Consider the following 21,308-nt stretch of genomic DNA (forward strand, 5'->3'; position numbering starts at 1 on the left):
CCCTGGACAGTGTGATGGGGCAGTGTCTTCTAATGATTTAGGGGTGGGGGGCCACTGAAGATCGGCATGGCAAACTTTCGATCACAGAAATGTGAGCAACATTTATTTTTTGACAAAGTTTGAGGTTCGCAAGGGATTCTGGGTAATAGAACTTGACGAGAGCCACACAAGTCACCCCATCCTGGATTTCCCTGGGTGTCTAGTTTTAAAAGAAGTGTAGGTTTGCCAGGTTTCCCTAAGTGCCGGCAGAGCTAGGGTTAAAAAAAAAATGTGGTGTGTCCATGTTGCGTTTTGGGCCGTTTCCTGTCACGGGCACTAGGCATGTCCACACACATGAGGTACCATTTTTATCTGACAACTTTGGGGAATGCAAGGTGGGTGGAATTTTTGGGATCCACGCAGATCACAATACTTTCCATCACAGAAATGTGAGCAAAATGTGTTTTGTTAAGCAAAGTTTGAGGTTTGCAAGAAATTCTGGGTAACAGAACCTGGTGAGAGACACTCAAGTCACCCCATCCTGGATTCCTTTGGGTGTTTAGTTTTCAAAAATGTATAGGTTTGCTAGGTTTCCCTAGGTGCTGGCTGAGCTGGTGTTCAAAATCCACAGCTAGGCACTTTGCTAAAAAAGGGTCAGTTTTCACTGTAAAAATATGGTGGGTCCATGTTTTGTTTTGGGCGGTTTCCTGTCGCGGGCAGTAGGCCTACCAACACTAGGGAGGTACCATTTTCATCTGGAGACTTTGGGGAAAAACAGAGCAACTGTTGTTACCTATTGACTTTCTACGCATTTCTGCCTTCCAAATATAAGACAATGTGTAAAAACTAAGTCACTTTGAAAAAAGTCCTATAATTCACATGCTAGTATGGGTACCCACAATTTCAGGGATGTGCAAATAGCTACTGTTTCTAAACTCTATCTGGCAGATGCATCAACGTAGCCTTTTGCTATTCCTAAATAGCGATTTTTAAGGAATCGCTATTTAGGAATAGCAAAAGCCTATGCATGTAGAAATTGCTATTAAAAAAGCGATTCCTTAACATTCCTTAATTGCTACTCGCAAATTGCTAGTCGCAATTAAGGAAGGCTGTCCCATTCATTCCTATGAGCCTGCAGGCCCATAGGAATGTATTGGAGATTGCATGAGCAAATAGCGAGTACCAGTAGGTACTCGCTAATTGCTCATGCAATTTCAAGGGTGCAAGGGTGTCAAAATGACACCCTGTTGCACCCTTGAAATTGATCTATGCACATATGTTGCACACACACATGACCTAAGGGCATGTGTGTGCGCAACATGAAGCTTTGAAAAATGCACAAAAGTGCTTTTATCAAAGTTTTAGCAAAGTACCATGAAGTCCAAATTCATGGTAATTTGCTCCCCCTATTAGCGAATTCGCTATTTTTTTTACTTTCATGCATTGCATTTAAGGAATCTCAATTTCGGATTCCTTAAATGCAATCGCAATTTAAGGAATCTCAATTTAGAGGTTCCTTAAATTGCGATTTTTGCATTTGGGATGATGCATCCCAAATGCAAAAATACCGGGAGCAAAGGTGCAGATTCTGAGAATCTGCCCATTTGCTCCCGGTATTTACTTTGATGCATCTGCCAGTATATTTTGTTCCCACTTCAGAAATACATAGGTGTCTTTGATACCAAGTTTTCACTCTTAATATTTTACCAAATGAATTGCTATATACCCGGTACACAATGAAAAACCATTGTAAGACGCTGCTTGGTTATTGGCTTTGGGTTCTTGGTGAACCTACAAGTCCTTTATATAACCACAACCAGAATGGTCCATTAAATGTAATGGTATATTGCTTTCAAACATCTGTCATACTTGGCAGTTTTTTGCAACTTATTTCTATTTTTTCTTAATTTCAACTGTTGGTTTCTATTAAAAAAACCTTGAAGGATCTACACAAATCACCCCTTCCTGAATTCAGAATTTTGTCTACTTTTCATAAATGTATAACTTTCCGGGATCCTTTATTGCTTTCACACCCATTTCTACCGCTAACTGGAAGGAGGTTGAAAGCACAAAAGTAGCAAAAATAGGCCTTGTCCCAGTAAAATGCCAAAACTGTGTAAGAAATTTTGGTGTTCTGACAAAAGTGTGCCTGTCCCTGAAAGCTGGGAAGATGGTGCTTTCAGCACCACAAACCCTTTGTTGATCCCATTTGCAGGGGAAAACACAGACACTCCCTTCTGCAGCACGTTTTCTCCATTTAAAAAGAAAATAATAATTTAGCTGGCTGTATTTTAGCTAATTTCTGGGTCCCCTACCGGGGATTCCACAAACACTGGGTACCTTTAAAATCCCCATGATATTGGAAGAAAAGGATGCAAATTTGGTGTGGATACCTTATGTAAGTGATACTCAAAGTACGGCCCGGGTGCCCCATGTGGCCCTCCTGAACTTTAAATGCGGCCCCTTAGCAGTAGCAGCACTGGGCTGCTGTTAATGTGACTCAGCACTACCTTTAAAAATGTTAATTATACAGAAAGCACCTATTGAAAGGTTAATTGCAGTTAAACAAAAAGAAGTAACCAGGCCCTTAACATTAGGAGCACCTTCATATTTAAAGACAGCAAACTTGTAACAATACAATAGTCTTTTCAAAATTCTAAAAGTGTATTTCATTGACCTCTAAAATCATTTCACCTTAGTAAATCAAATTATAGCAGTGCATTCAGAAGTATTTTTTAAAGTGATGGACTTCAAGCATGAATTTAGAAACGTTCATACTCTGCCCCCGAAAACATTGCCATTAAAAGCGCCAGGATACCCTTTGGGTGACAGCTTGCGCTATAAAAGTATGCAATACATACATACATACATGTTTTTGTTCAGCACGCATCCTGAAGTCATGTATTTCGAGGTCCTCTTATATGTGATAATTAAGAAAAAAAGGAGGGAAATTGAAATAAATCATTTGCCCAGAGTCACACAATTTGGACAAGTGGAGAAGCTGGGATTTATCCCAGGTTTTCTGGTATCACATTGCACAATTGAGTTCAGCCAGTAGATATACATGCTTGGCTTCCACTACACCCACTTTACATCCCCCCTCCCCTGCTAACATCAGTGCTGCCCTTGGTCCCACTAAAGACGAGATATTGCGGCCCCCTGAAAAATGTTTGTGAGTACCCATGCCTTATGTGGACAAACAATTACAGGGGCCTAAGCGCAACCTACCCCAAATAAGAAAAAAAAGGCTTAGCACGGTGGGGAAGGCCTAGCAGCGAAGGGGTTAATAGTTTTTTTGTTATTGTTAGTTTTTATTATAATTTTAATTTATATAATGTTTATTTTTTACATTTAATGTAAAGTATAGATTTTATTTTATGTTTGTGAGTTATATATATTTTATGTAATAATTTTTTTAATAAATAGTTATAAATCTAGTTCATTGTCTAATATTAACTTTTTAATATACTTATCTATTTGGTAAGAATATTTTTGTGCTGTATATTTTTGTAGTCCGTATTTTGTCCGTTAAATGGAAACTATAGGAAGATGATCTTTCTGTCCTCAATATTATTTTGACGATTTATTTGCATTTTAATATTTTGAGTTTTCAGGGGATTTTTCAGCGCTCCTTGTAGACGTGCATTTTGATGGATCTAGACTATTCAGAGAGATGGCTGACTAAGCATTTAGGCCATTCAAAGATAGCCGAGCTACTGCTTGATCCATGTTCTTATTGTTCCTGCCAGATATCTCCACCAGCAGCATAGGAAGTTTAGGGGCTCTTCCAGAGGTATAGATTACTTTCAGTGTCATCAACCTTCCTATTCGGTCCAACAGTAAACTTAGAGCCTGATTTAGAGTTTGCTGGACGGGTTACTCCTTTGCAAATGTGATGGCTATCCCGGTCACCTTATTATAAGTGCATTATATCCTATGATCGTCAGGAATCGGTTCAGAAAATTCTAAGTCAGCCCCTTAGTCCTTTCAAGGCAGAAGGTGTGTTGGTGGTGAAGGCAGCTCACTATAGCTGGAACAGCAATCTGCCAGTTCTATGCCTTGGAGCAGCTGTTCTCAAGCTGCTTTAATTTGTCCTCAGGCCCACGGTCAGCTTGTGGCAGATCGAATAAAGTATACCTTCCCCAGCCCTAAATCTATCACATAAGACTAATGGGTTTTCTACATTGTTCAAAGGGTCTATGCTATGTCTTTCATTTCATCCCCACTACTTATTTTTCCCCAGACCAGGGCAGTTTTCAGTGGACACATCATTTATCTTGATTCCAGAAGTCCATCTCCTACTGGTCAAAGGCACCATGGGTTAGCTTCAAGACATGAGAATGATAAAGGTTTTTATAAACTCATGCCAAAGAAAGACAAAGGCCACAGCCCTTATATGGACCTCCAAAAAATGATACCTTTTTGAAGAAGGACAAATTCAAAATGTTCACTGTCTCAGATCCTCTGCGCTGGATTTAAGGGACTGGACAGAGTCACATTTTTCATGAAGCGGTCTTCCCTTCAGCTCGACTTCATGGATGTTCCCAAAAGAGATGGTGTGGTGGCTTCTCATCTTCTGAGGTTGGGTGTACAAGAATTCCTATGCATCATTGACTGGCTGCTCAAGGTGGGCTTGCTATAGTCAGTCAGATCCTATCTGCAGACAACAGTTGGGCTCCTGATCTCTGTGGTATTGTTATTCATCTTAAAATATGTTTGGCATCTTCCAGTGTGTCACCTCTTAATGTATTGTTGGTATGTTCTTTATGGAACGTTGGCCATGTTATGGCTTAAAGGGTGACCGTTGCTGGGAGATTAGCAGAGGCAAGGCTGGTTTTGGATGGAGTTTCTCCTTTTTCCAATAAAGAAGTTGTTTAACCACCATTTTCCCCTTGATTTTATGCTGGCCACCTCTAAATTCCATTGGCAACATTTGGGTGAATCTACTTGTGCCCATAAAACTTCAGGAGAAACTTACAAACTTTTGGAATGGTGGAGCGATCATTTACAGCTCTTCTTAATTAGGCAAGGTACTGTATTTTTACCACATTCTACACCACTGTAGTACTTCCAAATTTCCTTTTATCCAGTTCATACAATTGGGGTGTTACAAGTGAAACTCAACTGTTAGTGCTGCTCGCGCCATTCAGTAGTCCTTGTGCATTTTGTCGTGCTATCAACTCGCTCGCATCCTGCGGATCTTACGAGCAGGTGCCAACTCCTACTCGTGCACAACTTTTTCTGAATGCGTTTGTCTCACACTCCCTGCAAACAATCCTCTATATGTTGAATCTTCTGCCTTTACTCACCATCTATTTGCTTTCACAGAGCTCCGTCATGAAGCACAGTGGTTTTAACTCGCATTAACATTCACGTAGCAGTAGACTGTGCCCACTCTTTTCTTCAGTCTCACTTAACTACAGGTACTTCAGGATCAAAGTTAGGGTGGTGCCCTTCCTCCCGTTCACTCTGAACCTGTGATCAGACAGGACGCTCTTTATCCACTGCTGCTATTTGTATTGCTATGCTTAATTTCATTAGAACTCCCTCATAATTTGGAAACGTTATGAACTGTAATATGAAATTAAGTTTTTAAATGATTTTATAGTATTATTTATGTAATATTTATATGTTGAACACTGATATGTTGAATTAATTTGTCCAAATATGGCTTTCAGGCAGGGGGAGTTAAAACGATGTTGGAGGATTATATATGTGTAGAGTCCTACATTTTAAAGTTTAATCATGTATTTTGCAACAGTTCTTACAGTCTTTTTTGTATAGGTCTCTTAAGAACTATTTTATGTATATATGCAAACTTTTATGATTCCCAAGAATCGAATAAAGTTATTTTGACTGACTGACTGGACCCTCCCCCTTCCCCCAGTGACATTGTTGGCAGACTTATTCTTCCAGAATGGGAAGAAAGACTTTTCTATTTTTATCACGTTTTATTAACCTTTTACTTTTCAGCAGGATTACGGGCACATTTTCGTGTCAATGGTATTTTTTCCTTGCGTTTTTTTGTCCGGTTCCTATCTTTCATAGTCACTTACTTCTTTCTTTTTCTTTTAGCCTGTCATGCAAAACATCTGCGCCTCGTTTTTCCTACCTTTTCCAGGCAAACATCTTCTTCTTTGGACCAAATAGAAAAACATATTTACAAACTATTTGAGAATTTATGGCCTAAATCTGTCTCCAGGCAAAAAAGCATCGATGTCACTGCAGTTCTCCGAGAGGCTGTGGGCCAAGAAATATTTGAAAACTCACCAGAAGTTGAATCTGAAGGTGATGAGGATGCTTCACAATTGCCTAACTATTTTGAAAAGTCAGTCAAACTTCTAGATAACCTTTTGCTTCCCAAATTTTCTATAGTTTTGCAATGTTATTATTTTGGCAAAAGAAAGCAGGGTGGTGAGGAATGGGTTGAGGATTTTGGCACGGCTGGGTGAAAATTGCCTTCTGCCTGCAATTTTGTGGATAGCAATTATGAAAGGATAAGAGACCAATTCATGGCAGAGTTCAAATGTGACAAAATTTGTAAGGAACTTTGGTCAAAAAACTATCCTGATCTTAATGAGGTTCTAATTATTGCCATAAAGGTTAAAAATGTCTTATTGTGTATCTTGGCGTTACTGAAACACAAGGATAGTGCATCTACTGTTCATGCTGTTTCATCCATACAGAAGAGACCATCTTCCGCCGTTATAAAAGGGAAAAATCTTTCCCTCAGGTGTGCAAGTTCTAATCACTTTGCTAATTTTAAAGAGTGTCCTGCTTTAAGAGTAATCTTTAAACAGGTGGCAAGTAGGGGCCTCTTGAGAAATGTTGTAAATCTAATGTACCGAAGAAGAAAATGTTTGAAATTGGAACAGATGTTCCTGAGGTAGTGTTGCACATTGTTAATAATGTCAATTGTGTGTATTGTATTATTTGTGAGCATTCTTCTGACCAAGTATCCCTTAATGGTATTGCGGTCACAATGATGATGGATTCAGAAGCAAGATTTTCCTTAGTTTCTGATAAAGATTTTGCCATTTGCCTTCAAGGAAAGGTCGAGTTGGCCTACAGTTATGGAGGAAACCCATTGAATTAGTTATTTTGAGGCAAAAATATAATTTTGTGGAAATGTAACAGTGGGCTAGATTTAGGTTCCCTGTTAAGGTTATGGGAATACACTGTTGAACTGCCCACATCAGTAAATGCTAGGAATTTATCTTGACCCTAAATCAGAGCCTCCGGTTCACGTTAGAAATATTGATTCTACTGTATTGCTTTTTAGCAATCTTGTAAATGTAATCTCCCTACTTCTCGGGATCGAGGTTACTGCTAAGAAAAACCCCACGGAAACAGTTGTTTAGGCTATGTCCTCTTAAGTACTTTCCTCGCCTCGGGAACACCTGGCCTGGCGCTCTACCGAGGGCTGAAGCAATATCCAAAAACCTCCCAAAACAGAGACGCAGCAACCACCTCCTTTGGTGGGCGTCTCTGTTCCTGTCCGTCCAGGGAGCGTAACAACCAACGCTCTACCCGGACTCCAAGCTGGTGAATGAAACGAGCAGCCGCTCGCTTCCAGGGCACAATACCAGAGTCCCGAACTACGGAACTTAATCCAAACATCGAATTGCTCCCGGCTCCTAGTTCTCGAGATCCAAGGCAAAGCGGGACACAACGGACCGCCGGCCAGCTTTCAAAATATTCGACAGTATCCCTCTGGCCTATGCGCATTAAGTACGCATTTCCGGGTGCGTGATGCGCGCGCTCAGCATGCCGGACCTTGTAGTTCCTAAGGCGTTCGTGACGTGTAGATCAGCCTTTGTTTTGCGGCGGGTTGTGGTCGGCGGGTTCCACCGCGCCCCGGAGATTCTGACAGTACATCCCCCCCTTAACCGTCCCTCCGGACAGGACCTGCACACTCAGGGTGTTTTTTGTGGAATGCAGCAACCAACCTAGGCGCTCTGATGCCCGCCTCTGGCTCCCACGACTGCTCCTCCGGGCCATACCCCTTCCACGCCACCAGATACCAAAGCTTGCCGCTCCGCCACTTGGAGTCCCGAATCCCTGCCACCTCGTACTCCACATCGGCGTCAACCGACACCGGCACCGAAGGCACCCTTCTGCCCCGAGCAGCGGGTTTCAGGAGGGAAACGTGGAACACCGGATGGATCCTCAGGTGGCTAGGCAAACAGAGGCGCACGTTCACAGGGCTGAGGCACTTGGTGATGCGATACGGACCAATGAACTTAGGCTGAAACACGCTGCGCTTCCGGAACCGTAGATTCCTGGTGGACACCCAAACGTACTCCCCCACAGTATACAGAGGTCCCGGTCGATGTCTCCTGTCTGCCGCGGCCTTGTATGCCTTCTTGGCCAACTCCAGGCATGCACGCAACCGCAGAAGCGTTTCCTTGATGCGCGCCACTCTCCTGGCGGCTTCTGGCACCTGCAGGACCTTTGCCGGATGAACGAAAGGCAGGAACCTGGGATGATGACCATAGGTGGAGTAAAACGGAGAGGTCTTGGTAGAGCTGTGGGTGGCGTTGTTGTAAGCGAGTTCCGCTAGCCATAGGTGATCCACCCACTCCTCCTTCCCCTGGTCCACAAAACAACGCAGATACTGCTTGAGCGACTGGTTAAGGAGTTCCGTTTGCCCGTCTGTCTGCGGGTGGTAGCTAGTTGACAAGGCCGACTTGACGTGTAACGCTGAACACCACTTCCTCCAGAACTGGGCCGTGAACTGCGAGCCCCTGTCTGATACAATAGTGGTGGGCAACCCATGCAACCGTACCACGTTCTTCAGTAGGAGCAAGGCTAGTTGGCCTGCCGAGGGCACCTGCCTGCAGGCCACGAAGTGCCCCATCTTCGTGAGATAGTCCACGACCACCATCACCGCCGTACAGCTCTGATCCCTCGGCAACCCCACTATAAAGTCCACGGAAATGCTCTCCTATGGTCTGCTGGGCGACGGAAGATGCTGCAGCAGGCCCTGTGGTCTGCGATGGTCCGTTTTTGCGGCGGCACAGACGGAGCACTCCACCCCCCATCTGCGGACATCCGAACGCAGCGATGGCCACCAGAAGTGTCGACCCAGACTGGACACTGTTTTCTCGAACCCCAAATGGCCCGCGCATGGCGACGTGTGACACCAAGCAAATGCCTGCTTCCTTAAGCGGGGTGTGGGTACCAGCAAACGGTTACCATGCACGGGCATGCCGTCTACCATCCGCCATTCCTTATGGCACGATAGCCACCATTTCCATGCAAACGACTGTATCCCTTTCTGGACGCCTCGTAGGAACTGGTCCGGTTGTACCGTCCCGATCACCGTGCCCGGCGGGATGATGGAGTGCTCTTGCGTAGGAGGCGGGTCCAGCGCAGACGATTGACGGGACAACGCGTCCGCTTTCCTGTTTTCCGAGCCAGGCCTGTAGGTGATGTGAAAGCGAAAACCGGAAAAGAAAAGCATCCACCGCATCTGCCGCGGCGACAGGTGTTTCGCCGCAGTCATGAACTGCAGGTTGCGGTGGTCCGTGTACACCGTCACCTCATGTCTGGCCCCCATCAGCCAGTGCCTCCACTCCGCAAAAGCGTCCCTGATGGCTAGGAGCTCCTTTTCCGCAATGTGGTAGTTTCTTTCCGCAGGGTTCAGCTTTCTGGACATGAACGCCACAGGGTGTAACACACCGGAGTGCTGGTGCCGTTGCGACAGAATGGCTCCCACGGCGACCTCGGATGCGTCTGCCTCTACTACGTATGGCAAGTCAGGGTTCGGATGTGCCAGGATAGGCGCAGATATGAAGGCCTTCTTCAGAGCCACAAAGGCATCCTGAGCAGCTGCGTTCCATCTGAAGGGCTGTGACTTACGCAGCAGCTGAGTTATTGGGGCCACCAACCCCGAAAATCCGTCAATGAAGCGGCGATAAAAATTGGGGAACCCAATGAAGCACTGCACGTCCTTTACCCCTTGTGGCGTTGGCCAGTCGTCCACGGCCTTAACCTTGCGCTCCGCCATTTCCTGTCCTGCCGGACTCAGCATCACTCCCAAGAACTCCACTGACTTGACAGTCGCACTTGCTGAGTTTGCAGAACAGCAGGTGGTCTCTGAGCCTCTGGAGCACCTTGGCCACGTGGCGTACATGTTCCTCTTCAGTGTTGGAATAGATGAGGATGTCGTCAATGTACACCACAACGTACTTATCCATGATATCTCGAAACACTTCATTTAAGAAGTACTGAAAGGCCGCAGGGGCGTTGCAGAGCCCGAACGGCATGACGAGGTATTCGAAGAGGCCGAATCGGGTCTTAAACGCCGTCTTCCACTCGTCGCCGTCGCGCATCCGCACCAGATGGTATGCCCCTTTGAGGTCCAGTTTCGTGTACACCTGGGCCTGTTTCACCTGTTCCAGTAAGACACTTATGAGCGGTAGAGGGTACCTATTTTTCACTGTAATCGCATTCAGCTCCCTGAAGTCCACACAGGCCCTCAACTCACCATTGGCCTTCGGGATAAAAAAAAGGGGTGAAGCGGCTGGAGATTTAGAGGGTCGGATGAACCCCAACCCCAGGAGTTTATCTAGATACGATCGCAGATGTAGGTTTTCAGGTTCTGTTAGCGCGTACAGCCTGCCGCTGGGGATACTGGCACCCGGAACCAGATCTATCTGACAATCGTAGATTCGGTGCGGGGGAAGGATCTCAGCCCGAGCCTCATCAAAGACGTCCTGGAAGGCACTGTAAACTCCGGGCAACACAACCGCTTTCTCTGCCGCTGTGGCCACCATGTATTCTATAGCTAAACCGGGTGTAAGTCCCGTCTGTACCCCACAGTGATGGCTGCAATGCAGGGATGTCATCCTGATCCGGTGGGTTGCCCAATCCACTGTCGGGTTGTGCTTCTCGAGCTACGGCAGGCCCAGGATGATCCTGTACTTTGGGGCTGGAATGATGCTGAAATCGATGCCCTCTTCATGATCTTCTCCGTATCTTACCGGTAACACCCCGGTGTGATGCCCTATGGGGCCTGTGACCAGTCGTCTTCCATCCACGGCATACACAGCCTCAGGGCGGTCCTTGGGCACAAGGGTGATCCCCAACCGACCAGCCTCATCTTCGTCCATGAATATGCCAGTGGCCCCGGAGTCCACCATGGCCTCTACTGCCCTCCACCGGGCGTCTACGGATACATGGACGGTGACGTAGAGGTGTTGCGGTTGTGACCGAGAAGGACTCAACAAAGAAGGGATGGTAGAGCGACTCCGAGAGGACCCTTCATCTCTCAGGGAGTCGGGTAGTTTTCCGACGGGACATCGACTGCTGCGGTTACTGGTCTAATGGTCCTATTGCGGCTGGTTTTTGGTTTGGCAGGGCATTCACAGACGTAGTGTCCTTTTTTGCCGCAATACAGGCATAGGCCCTGTTTACGGCGTGTTTCCTTTTCCGTAGTGGTGAGACTGGCCCTAACGGCGCCGATGTCCATGGGTTCAGCTTTGGGAGAGGCGACGCTTTCTAGAGCTCCGGGCGTGCCTGGTGATGGCAGGGTTTTCCCTCTCTTTTTATGGTCTCCTCGGCGTTCGCCCAACCGATGATCCAAGCGTAGGACCAAGGCTATAAGCCCTTCGCAAGTCTTGGGCTGGGGGTCGATCTGAGCCACGACATCTTTGAGCTCTTCGCTCAGCCCTTGGTGGAACACGGCTATTTGTTTCGACACTGGCCATTTGCTTTCCGCAACCAACCGACGAAAGGCATTCAAGTATTGTACTACGTCGTGGCTGCCTTGACGTAGTTCCAATAGTTCACGGTCAGCAGTGTAGGTATCCGCCCGTCGATCGAACACCTTTAGGAATTCCTCCCGAAACGCTCCCCAATCGCATAGAATGGGGACATCCCTGCTCACTAGGGGCATCGCCCATTGAGCCGCGTTTCCAGCGAGGTACGAGATTAGAAAGGCCACTCTGGCCTGACTCGTGGGAAAAGCCTTGGGTTTGCATGATAAATGCAATGCTACCTGCGTCATGAACACCTGCACTGTCTCGGGGTCTCCGCCGTAGCGTTCCGGAGTGGCCAGGGGAACAGACACGGGCATCTCCACCACCACCGCCGGGGCGGTAGGTACTGTTGTACTGCCTGCATCAAAAGGATTCTGCTGCGTTGCCTCAAACCTGACTTTTAGGTCCGCGGTCTCCTGCCTGGAAGCCGTCAGCTCTACTTGGACGGCTGCTAAAGCCGCCACCACGTCGTCCAGTGTGGCCATAGTTTTCTTGCCTCGATCGGGAGATGATTGGTATATGAAGGTCGAATATTATGTAATCTCCCTACTTCTCGGGATCGAGGTTACTGCTAAGAAAAATCCCACGGAAACAGTAGTTTAGGCTATGTTCTTGTTTAATATGCACAAGCACACATAGTTAGGGAACAAACAATATTAAGAACAATTCTGTCTCTCATACGTTACCCATCAGCCGTTGACCCTTGGTTCATGAGGGCCGTGATCCAACCGTCCTCTGCATGGACACCGGTCCCGGTATCCGGCCAACAGAGGACACTGTGCAGAGAAACGGCCGAAAATGCCGTTCGAGAACGACTGATGGGGAAGCACGCTGAGGCGTCCTCTTAAGTACTTTCCTCGCCTCGGGAACACCTGGCCTGGCGCTCTACCGAGGGCTTGAGCAATATCCAAAAACCTCCCAAAACAGAGACGTAGCAACCACCTCCTTTGGTGGGCGTCTCTGTTCCTGTCCGTCCAGGGAGCGTAACAACCAACGCTCTACCCGGACTCCAAGCTGGTGAATGAAACGAGCAGCCGCTCGCTTCCAGGGCACAATACCAGAGTCCCGAACTACGGAACTTAATCCAAACGTCGAATTGCTCCCGGCTCCTAGTTCTCGAGATCCAAGGCAAAGCGGGACACAACGGACCGCCGGCCAGCTTTCAAAATATTCGACAGTATCCCTCTGGCCTATGCGCATTAAGTACGCATTTCCGGGTGCGTGATGCGCGCGCTCAGCATGCCGGACCTTGTAGTTCCTAAGGCGTTCGTGACGTGTAGATCAGCCTTTGTTTTGCGGCGGGTTGTGGTCGGCGGGTTCCACCGCGCCCCGGAGATTCTGACAGTAAACAATTTTCTTCAGGAATTCCTTGCATCCACTAGCCTGGACTGGATGAAACACCTAGCAGCTCTCAAAGGACAACCTCTCACTGTCAAATCAGCAAAATCGCTAGGTGTGACTCTGGACAGTAACCTAAAAATGCAGAAGCATATCAGCCCTTCTACAAAAGGAGCTAACATCCACATGAAGACCCTGCGAAAACTGAAACCCTTCCTGCCAGCATACGACTTCAAACAAGCAGTTAAAGCCCAAGTAATCCTAATAGTGGAACATGGGGCTAGTAACCTTATGCGACCTCCCAAGGTCGGCGACAGCCCCGCAAGAGCCGCCATCAACTCAGCTGCGAGACTCATTACTGGCTCGAAGAGAACCTCTCACATCTCTCTAGTCCTTAGAGCCCTCAACTGGCTACTGTTTAAAGCTAGAATTTATCTGAAAATCTCATGCATGGCGCACAAGGCCTTACACCACAATTCTCTGAACTACCTAGTTCAGAAACTGTGGCTCTCTGCTGGTAATAGAGCCTCCAGGAGTACCTAGTCTCTTTTACTGAAACCACAATGTTTTGCCAAGAAAAAAACCTACAACCGATCCTTCCCTGGAATGGCTCCCAGGATCTGAATGCTTTGCTCACAGCAACAAGACTGAATACTTCCACTGCCTCCTTCAAAAAAAGAAATGAAAGCGATTCTCATGGCTAAACTCACAGGAGCTTACTGATTTATTACTGTATTTTAATTATGAGTCTGTTTTATAGAGCTTTGTATTTTAATCGCTAGTTTTATATCTGTTTGAGTATTGTATATCTGAATCACCTATAACTGTGTTTTCTATGTCTATTGTTGTTTCCTACATCTGACATGTAAACTGCTCTGATACCCGCAAGGGTCTTGTTTGCACTATATAAAACCTTCAAATCAATGTTTTATCCAATAAAGTGGGCTGTGTCAAGGGATATGTACAACATATTAATTTGAAAGATGGTCCAACACCAGTGGCTTTTAAAGTTCGGAATATTTCAGTTACCTTTCAAAATGATGTAAAGCTGGAGCGTTTATGTGTAGAAGGGATCATTGAAACTATGGAAGTTACTGGATGGGTTTCCCCTGTTGTGGAAACGACTGAAAGCTCTTGTGCTAATAGATTATGTGTGGACAGCTCTACAAAAAGGTAGCTGAGGTTAAGTTTTTTATCAAAAAGCGGAAGTTTTGCCTGAACCCAATGCACAGGATTTCCTTCGTAAATGCAATTCTGGATACAGTAGTGTGCAAGGCTTTTCCACAGCTGCAGTAAGTCTGGTGCCTTCAAGATATAACCTTTTTATATCCGACTTTGTCCTGAGCCTTGGTAATGATGATTCTGGGACTTCTGGCCTCATATGTCCTCTTTATCCCGTATGCCGATTGGCACAGGCGCATTCTTGTTTAGATCTTGCAAGAGATGGCTCAGGACCTCGTGTGATTGCAGATGAGCACCAAACTGGCATTTGTCAGGCCACTTTCCTTCCCCGCCCAGATGTCACAGTTCCCCACCCAGATGTCAAAGTTGCAATATATCTGTCGTTGCTGGGTTTGGGATGCCATTCAGGGGTGGTATCGGGGGTCTCCAGCAGAGAGCCAGCTCCATGTCAAGCTTTGTAAGCTTTGGCAATTCACCGGGCCCTAAAAGCCTCACACTGACCATCAAAGTAAGACTGGTACAGGTCCTGCCGTACAACACAACCTCCATATGGTACTACAACAAGTAGGGCAGGGGAGATCCTCGATCCTTTTCCAGGAGGCTTCAAGTCTCTAGAGGTGGCTGGACCAGCAGAAGATTATTTAATAGCCAACCACCTAGCAAGGTCCTTGAACTCGAGAGGAGACGAGCTCAGCAGACTTCAGATGGTGGACCACGAGTGGCGTCTCCATCCTGAGGTGGTACTAGACATCTTCAGGCAATGGGGCTTGCCCTAACTAGGTCTCATTCGTGCTGTTGAGAACGCACACTGTTGAAGATTCAGCACATGGTCATTTGGAGATGCATTCCGTCTGCGATAGGACATGGCTCTTGTGTAGGCGTCCCTGCCGCTACCTCTCCTTTCTCGAGTTTTAGGGAAAGTCAGTTGAAATCAGGCCCCAGTCATCTAAGTAGCCCCAGACTGGGACGGAACTGTATGGTACCCTGAGCTCCTGAGCATTTGCCCTCCAAGCCGGTTAGCACCTCAGGAGAACCTCTGGTCTCAGCAGCAGGGGAGGGTTCTTCACCTGAATCTTCACAACCTACACCTTCATGTATTGAGACTAAGCAGCAATATTGACTTATTTTGATATGCCGCCTGAAGTGGTTGATGTCATTCTTGCAGCCCGATGCCAGAGTGCTGGGAAAGGTTTCTGGTCTTGAAGGAGTTCTGTCATTTCAGCCCTCTGCAGGCCGAACTGTCGGATGCTTTGTTGTATGTTTTGCCATTGGTCTTTCATGGCTTTGCAGTTAGCACAATTGAGGTTTGCTTGTCCTCCCTTTCGGTCTTTTTAGGTTTGCCCAGTCTCTCTAACTCCCCAGTTGTGATGAGATTTCTTCAAATCCATTTGTCATCCATCTCTGGGATTTAAATCTATTCTCGATGTTCCTAATATGCATTCGTTTTGGGCCTATGCACAGTTGGTCGCTATATCTCCTTACAGCCTTACTTATCACACATGCAGTCTGCAAAAAGTGACGAACAGCAGGTACACTCTATGCAATCTATCTGCACAACTTTCCTCCTAGACAATTGGTTGAGAGCACTCGGGCTGCTTCCTGCCAAAGTTGGTAGCACCCTTCCATGTCAGTCAAGCAATTCCCCTGCCAGCATTTTTTGTTCCATCACACCCCTCGAAACACGAGGCTCCATTGGTTTGATCCTAATCTCTATATTGACCATAAGGGAGACCATATTGTAGATGGTCAGCACTTCCAGGGGTTCACTGGAACCAAGAATGGTAAGGTGGTGTAAATAAGGAAGTGGACCGTCCTCTGCATTTATATCTGCTATTTGCTGGCCAAGAAGAACTCCCAAAAGAACTGCAGGTTCCATTCTACCAGGGCCAAGGCTGCTGCTACGCTATTGGCAATGAGCTGAGCGGTCTGTACAATGCCAGGCTCTGCATTGGTGCACACATTCACAAAACCCTACTGCTGTGACATTGTGTGTAGCTGAAGGGCAAGTGTGCCTCCTCGGTCCTGCAAGATTTCTTAAGTCAGTTCCTCAGACCCTCTGTCTTTTAGAGGTACTGCTGTGGTATATATTGTAAAGGTGATGAATCTACTGTTAGAAGTATCCATCAGAGTAACAAGTTACTTCCTTCGGTAACTCTTTTTCTTGTGGCTACTCTAACCGAAAATTCTTGTTGTGATGCAGGTCGACATGTAGACAGATGTAGGCAATTCTAGTAGATTTTTCTATCACTGAGTATTTGTGTTTTGTTTGTCGTAAAATTCTGGATGCAACACCAACTGTACTCTTGCATCTGCCGTCTCACTGAGATAAAACGGCCCCAGACCATACTCACACCCACCCACTGTAGGAATCAAGGTTTTCCCTTCAACAAATGGTTGTAAAGCAAGAGCCTTCAAAATGTCTTCCTTAATCCTCTGAAACATACGATCATACTCCTTGGACCACACAAACTCAGCACCTTTCTTCAACAGTGGCCTAAAGTATTCTGTCAAATTTGTAAAAATGTTCATGAATTTTGTGTAAAACTCACAAAGACCTACAAAAGATAACAATTACTCCTTGTTCTTATGGAGCTGGAACTTCAATTATACTATTAACCAAACTACTGATGTGACAGTATATTGTAGCTGAAGGGCAATTTGGCCTACTTGTCCCGCAAGATTTTCAAAGTCAGTTCTTCAGACATCCTGTCTTTTAGAGGTTATGCTACGGTATATATTGTAAAGGTAATGAATCTGCTGTTAGAAGTATCCATCAGAGGAAGAAGTTACTTACTTTCAGTAATGCTCTTTTTTGTGGCTACTCTAACCAAAGATTCCTGTTGTGATTGAGGTAGGCATGTAGAAATAGGCATACAACAACAGTAGATTAGGAGAGAGTTTATGGTAAGTTATATTGATACATAAATGACCCCACCAGGTGCAGATGTAGTTAGATGCTCAGCTCCGGTCTGTCTAGCTCAACTGCCCTCCAGGGAACCCTCATGACCATGACCTCATTGGGTACCTGACATCTCCATTCTTTTGAAAAACAGAGGAAATGTTTCCCACCTTAAGAAACAGGATGGAAATATAGACCACAAAAACACCAGACTCTGCAAAATTTCAGAGCATCATCACATGGTGCATGTAAAAAGAACACCACAAAAACATGCCAAAACTACACCACTCGGCCAGACGAGCTTAACTCACTAGTAGAACTCGGTATACCAAAACAATTAAATATCACAACACACCAACAAACACTGACACAACAACTGACACAAACAAAGAAACTACAACACATTAAAACAGGTATCTTTCAATATTCATAAAACGTTCACTTGTAAAAGATATGACTCAACCCACACACTCAGGCCACGTAAGGGCATTGCGTATTTTAGCAATGTGAATCTTTTAGCCCATGCTCTCAATCCCAGTATTGACCTCGCGTATTTTAGTAACAAGTGACTTTCAACCTACACATTTGTAACAAGCTAGGACAGCTACTCCTTTAGCTACAGGTATCTTTCGCAACTCACACTCATCCCATGAAAAGGTATGTTGTGTTTTAGCACAGGGAATCTTTCACCCCACACACTCACCGCCTGTAAGGGTGTCTAGTGTTTTAGCAACAGGTCTTTTTCAACACACTCACTTAACCCACGTGAGGACATCGATGTTTTTGCAATAGGTATCTTCACTCCACACATACACATCCTAAGGGCATTGAAAAGGGCATCATGCGTTTTATCAATGAGGTTCCTTACCAATGAGGAAGAATCACATGAAACAGTGTTCAGCTCTTCTCTGCCACTCAGGAAGGATCACGTGAAACACGGTTCAAAACAAACCTAGCTAACAGCTACACATCAACAACATTGAGAACATTGAGAACAAACAGCAAATAGGGCAAGCCACAATGTTTGCAACATACCAATAGAATAGAGTTCTATCCAATGTGAAACAGGAAAGAGACGCCCAGCAAAAATGAATACTAGGAAAGTGAAATGTAGGTGCATTATGCAGACCACAATGCTGCGACATACAAATTGAATAGAGTTCTCTCCAATGTGAAGCAGGAAAAAGACCCCCAGCAAATCTGAATACAAGGAAAGTGAAATGTAGGTGCCTTATGCAGACTTCTACAGTACAATGAAAATATTCATCAGTTTACCCCTGAAGTACTACACCAGCTGCACTGTGGAACAACAGACTAGAAACATCAAGGAACCACATACATAATAAAATACAGTAATAATAAACTGCATAGCAAATGTAAGTGTATATGAATGCATCATAATGTCCCCAATAGTTTTTTGGTTTTTAACTTGAGAGCTGTACAAATGTTTATGATGGTAACATGAGGTATAAAACCACCATAACATTGAATTGCACAGTCACCAAAATACATGCCTTTAACTTATCCAAACAATCACAGGACAACTTCAGAAAAATATTTTGTGATACGAAATTTGCACACCATTTTTAATCTCAGTTTGAGAGCAAACTGAGTTTTGCTCCCAAACCTGATTTGCATCATACAGGGATTTGTAGACAAATTGGAAAAACAAGTATGGCATGTTTTGTTAAGCATTAAAGCTGTAGGCAAACAATGTCCCAGGTAGTAGTCTCCTATTGGTTGACACATACATTATAATTTTTGGACATGGCCTTTAAGCCAATAAAACTGTCACCAACTTCGTAAAAGATGGCATCTACTTTGTAGTTTGGCAAGGACTTTATAGACCACCTCCTGCCATGTTTCTGGAATAGGAAAAGGTAAATTACACACAATCACATCCACTAAAGCCTGACATGTTTGAGTTTAACAGAAAGTAGAAGGAATTCCTACGAGACTGAAATTAATAGAGAATAGAGCGTATTTGCACAGTACTTTTTGACAATCGTGCCAGAGGTTATGCTGTCACGACAGCACATGCTTAGTTAGCCATCTTCAAGTTTCTGGCTGTACACATTATAGTGCAATCAAACGAGAATCACCTTTTTGTCAGATTAGAGTACTAAAATAACATGGAGCCAGATTACTCATGGACACAACAGCAAAAAGTAGCCATTATGCTCTTCTAGTACTAGGCCTCACACAATCTTCCAATGTTTGTCATTTTTTGCCTTTAACCGGTTTTAGATATCTGCATGGTGTTTGAATTCCAAGGGTCTCATCTTCTCAAGTGGATTGTTAAATCGAACCACAAGGGTTTGCCAATACCTTGTGTTAAGACCATCATTAAACAGGTACAGTGAGTTTGTAAGTGATTCAAAGTGATCTTTTTATATTTTTCACTCTGCAAAGTGAAGTATTTTTTCTCGCTGTGAAGTTCAACAGAATGTTGCATTTCTTGTCTTATTTTTTGGGCCACTTTGGTCTCATAGTGTGACACAACCTTTAATGACATGATCTGAAACACTTGGGGCCTGATCACGAGTACAGTGGTCTATTGGACTGTGGAACTCGCTGTGGCAGTCTGACCACTGCCATACTGTGGGCCCGTCTGCAGTTTTACGAGTGGGGCGGTTGGACTGCCACAGGACCGCTGTGTCCGCCGGAGATCCAGAATTCCGCAGTAGTCATGCAGAGGTCAGGGAGCTGCAATATGCTGGTGGTGCCGCTGCAGCATTGCCAAGCATTTTACTAGTTACCTGTCCGCCGTCCCTTTCGTTTCTGTTAGCCGCAATGAAACGGTAGCGGAGAGGCAACAAAGGGGGCCCTAACAAGGCTCTTGTGCCGCTCCTGGGCCTAGGGCCACATTGCACTCCTGTTCCTGCGCGGTATGACATGCATGCCCCACCATAAAGGAACGTGCAGTCGGCGCTGTCATGGCTGTGGGCTGAATGTTAGGCTCTGTATGAGCCAACTGATGTAAGACCACCACAGCTCAGCCCGCCCAAACAGGATTAAACTCCTAATTGTGTGGGTAGGCGCACCACAGCTTTGGTGGTCCTCCAGCGGATGGTGTGGTGGCACCGCCGCCAGAGGACTGCCAAAGTTGAAATCAGGCCCTTCGTGTTGTCTGGTGTGCATTTTTATGTCACCACATACAGTGCACATGCCGATATGTTATTTTCAATGTTTCTTACTGGACTTCCTTTAACAGTATGTCAGTGAGGTTTTTGACAAAATAAGCTGGGTTTCTTTTCTTGCCTGTTGTGTTTTTTTTGGGGAGGAAATGGTGGCTTAATACTGACCATACTCTTCACAAACGTTTGTTAATGCTGTATCTTCATTGTAGGGCCTGCATTGGTAGCCATAACGATTATAATTACCCGCTGTCTACAGGGACCAGGGAACACATTATATCCAATATAATGTACAGCCTTCGGAGGGGCAATTGTTTGGTATGTCCAACTGTAGAGAAACACCCTTAAAAAGCCTATCAAAGCACCATTTTCCAATTTTTAGAATGTTCAACAAATAAACTGTTTCCCAGAAGTGCATTGCAGCACCTATAGCATAACATGCTGCCTAACATGTCTAAATATTGAGGAAAAGAGCAGCCTTACAATCTTGTGTGACAAGAGTGACTCAGGAAACATGGTTCCTTTGAGGGTCTGGAGAATTCCCATTACCAAGATTGTTTTGGACTGGAAGTTGCCTCACAGAGTCAGTTCTTTTTTTATTTTGGCTTGTATGAGTGAGGACCCTGCAATACTCTTAGAGCCTCATTATGATCACAGTGAGACCACCGCCGAAAGGCTGTCGGTGGTGGTCTCACCGGCATCGCAAGGCCATTTTCCACCCGCCAAATCACAATGACAGATGGTTCCGTTGCGGTCGGAAACTCTGACCGCCATGCATCTGCCGGTGCGTAGAAGGCCTTCCCATCCCTAAAATGGTGGCGGTGCCTACCAGACGCCGCCGTAGGATTAGGATGGTCCCTCCCTGCTAGCCTTTCCATGGCGCTTCACCCTGGCACTCTGGGATGTCTGACCCTGTGCCCCATGGGAACAGTCCAGCACGAACCACATATGGCCATGTCTGAACTGGGGTGGCTGAGTGAGCTAAAGAATGATGATGGATTAAACCCA

General features: G+C 45.5%; 1 protein-coding gene across 4 annotated transcripts in view; it reads left to right on the plus strand.

Annotated features, from left to right (window-relative positions):
• The window catches only part of LOC144755338 (SRSF protein kinase 3-like), a 1,366,259-nt gene that overhangs the window by 491,151 nt on the left and 853,800 nt on the right, over nucleotides 1-21,308 (plus strand). For all 4 annotated transcript variants that reach the window (XM_078644145.1, XM_078644144.1, XM_078644146.1 and 1 more), the window contains exon 8: nucleotides 19,411-19,517. In XM_078644145.1, the coding sequence (XP_078500271.1) occupies nucleotides 19,411-19,517 (107 nt within the window). The remainder of the gene's footprint in view (nucleotides 1-19,410; nucleotides 19,518-21,308) is intronic.

This window comes from Lissotriton helveticus, chromosome 5_1 (assembly GCF_964261635.1).
Source record: "Lissotriton helveticus chromosome 5_1, aLisHel1.1, whole genome shotgun sequence".
In the NCBI taxonomy this organism is placed as follows: domain Eukaryota; kingdom Metazoa; phylum Chordata; class Amphibia; order Caudata; family Salamandridae; genus Lissotriton; species Lissotriton helveticus.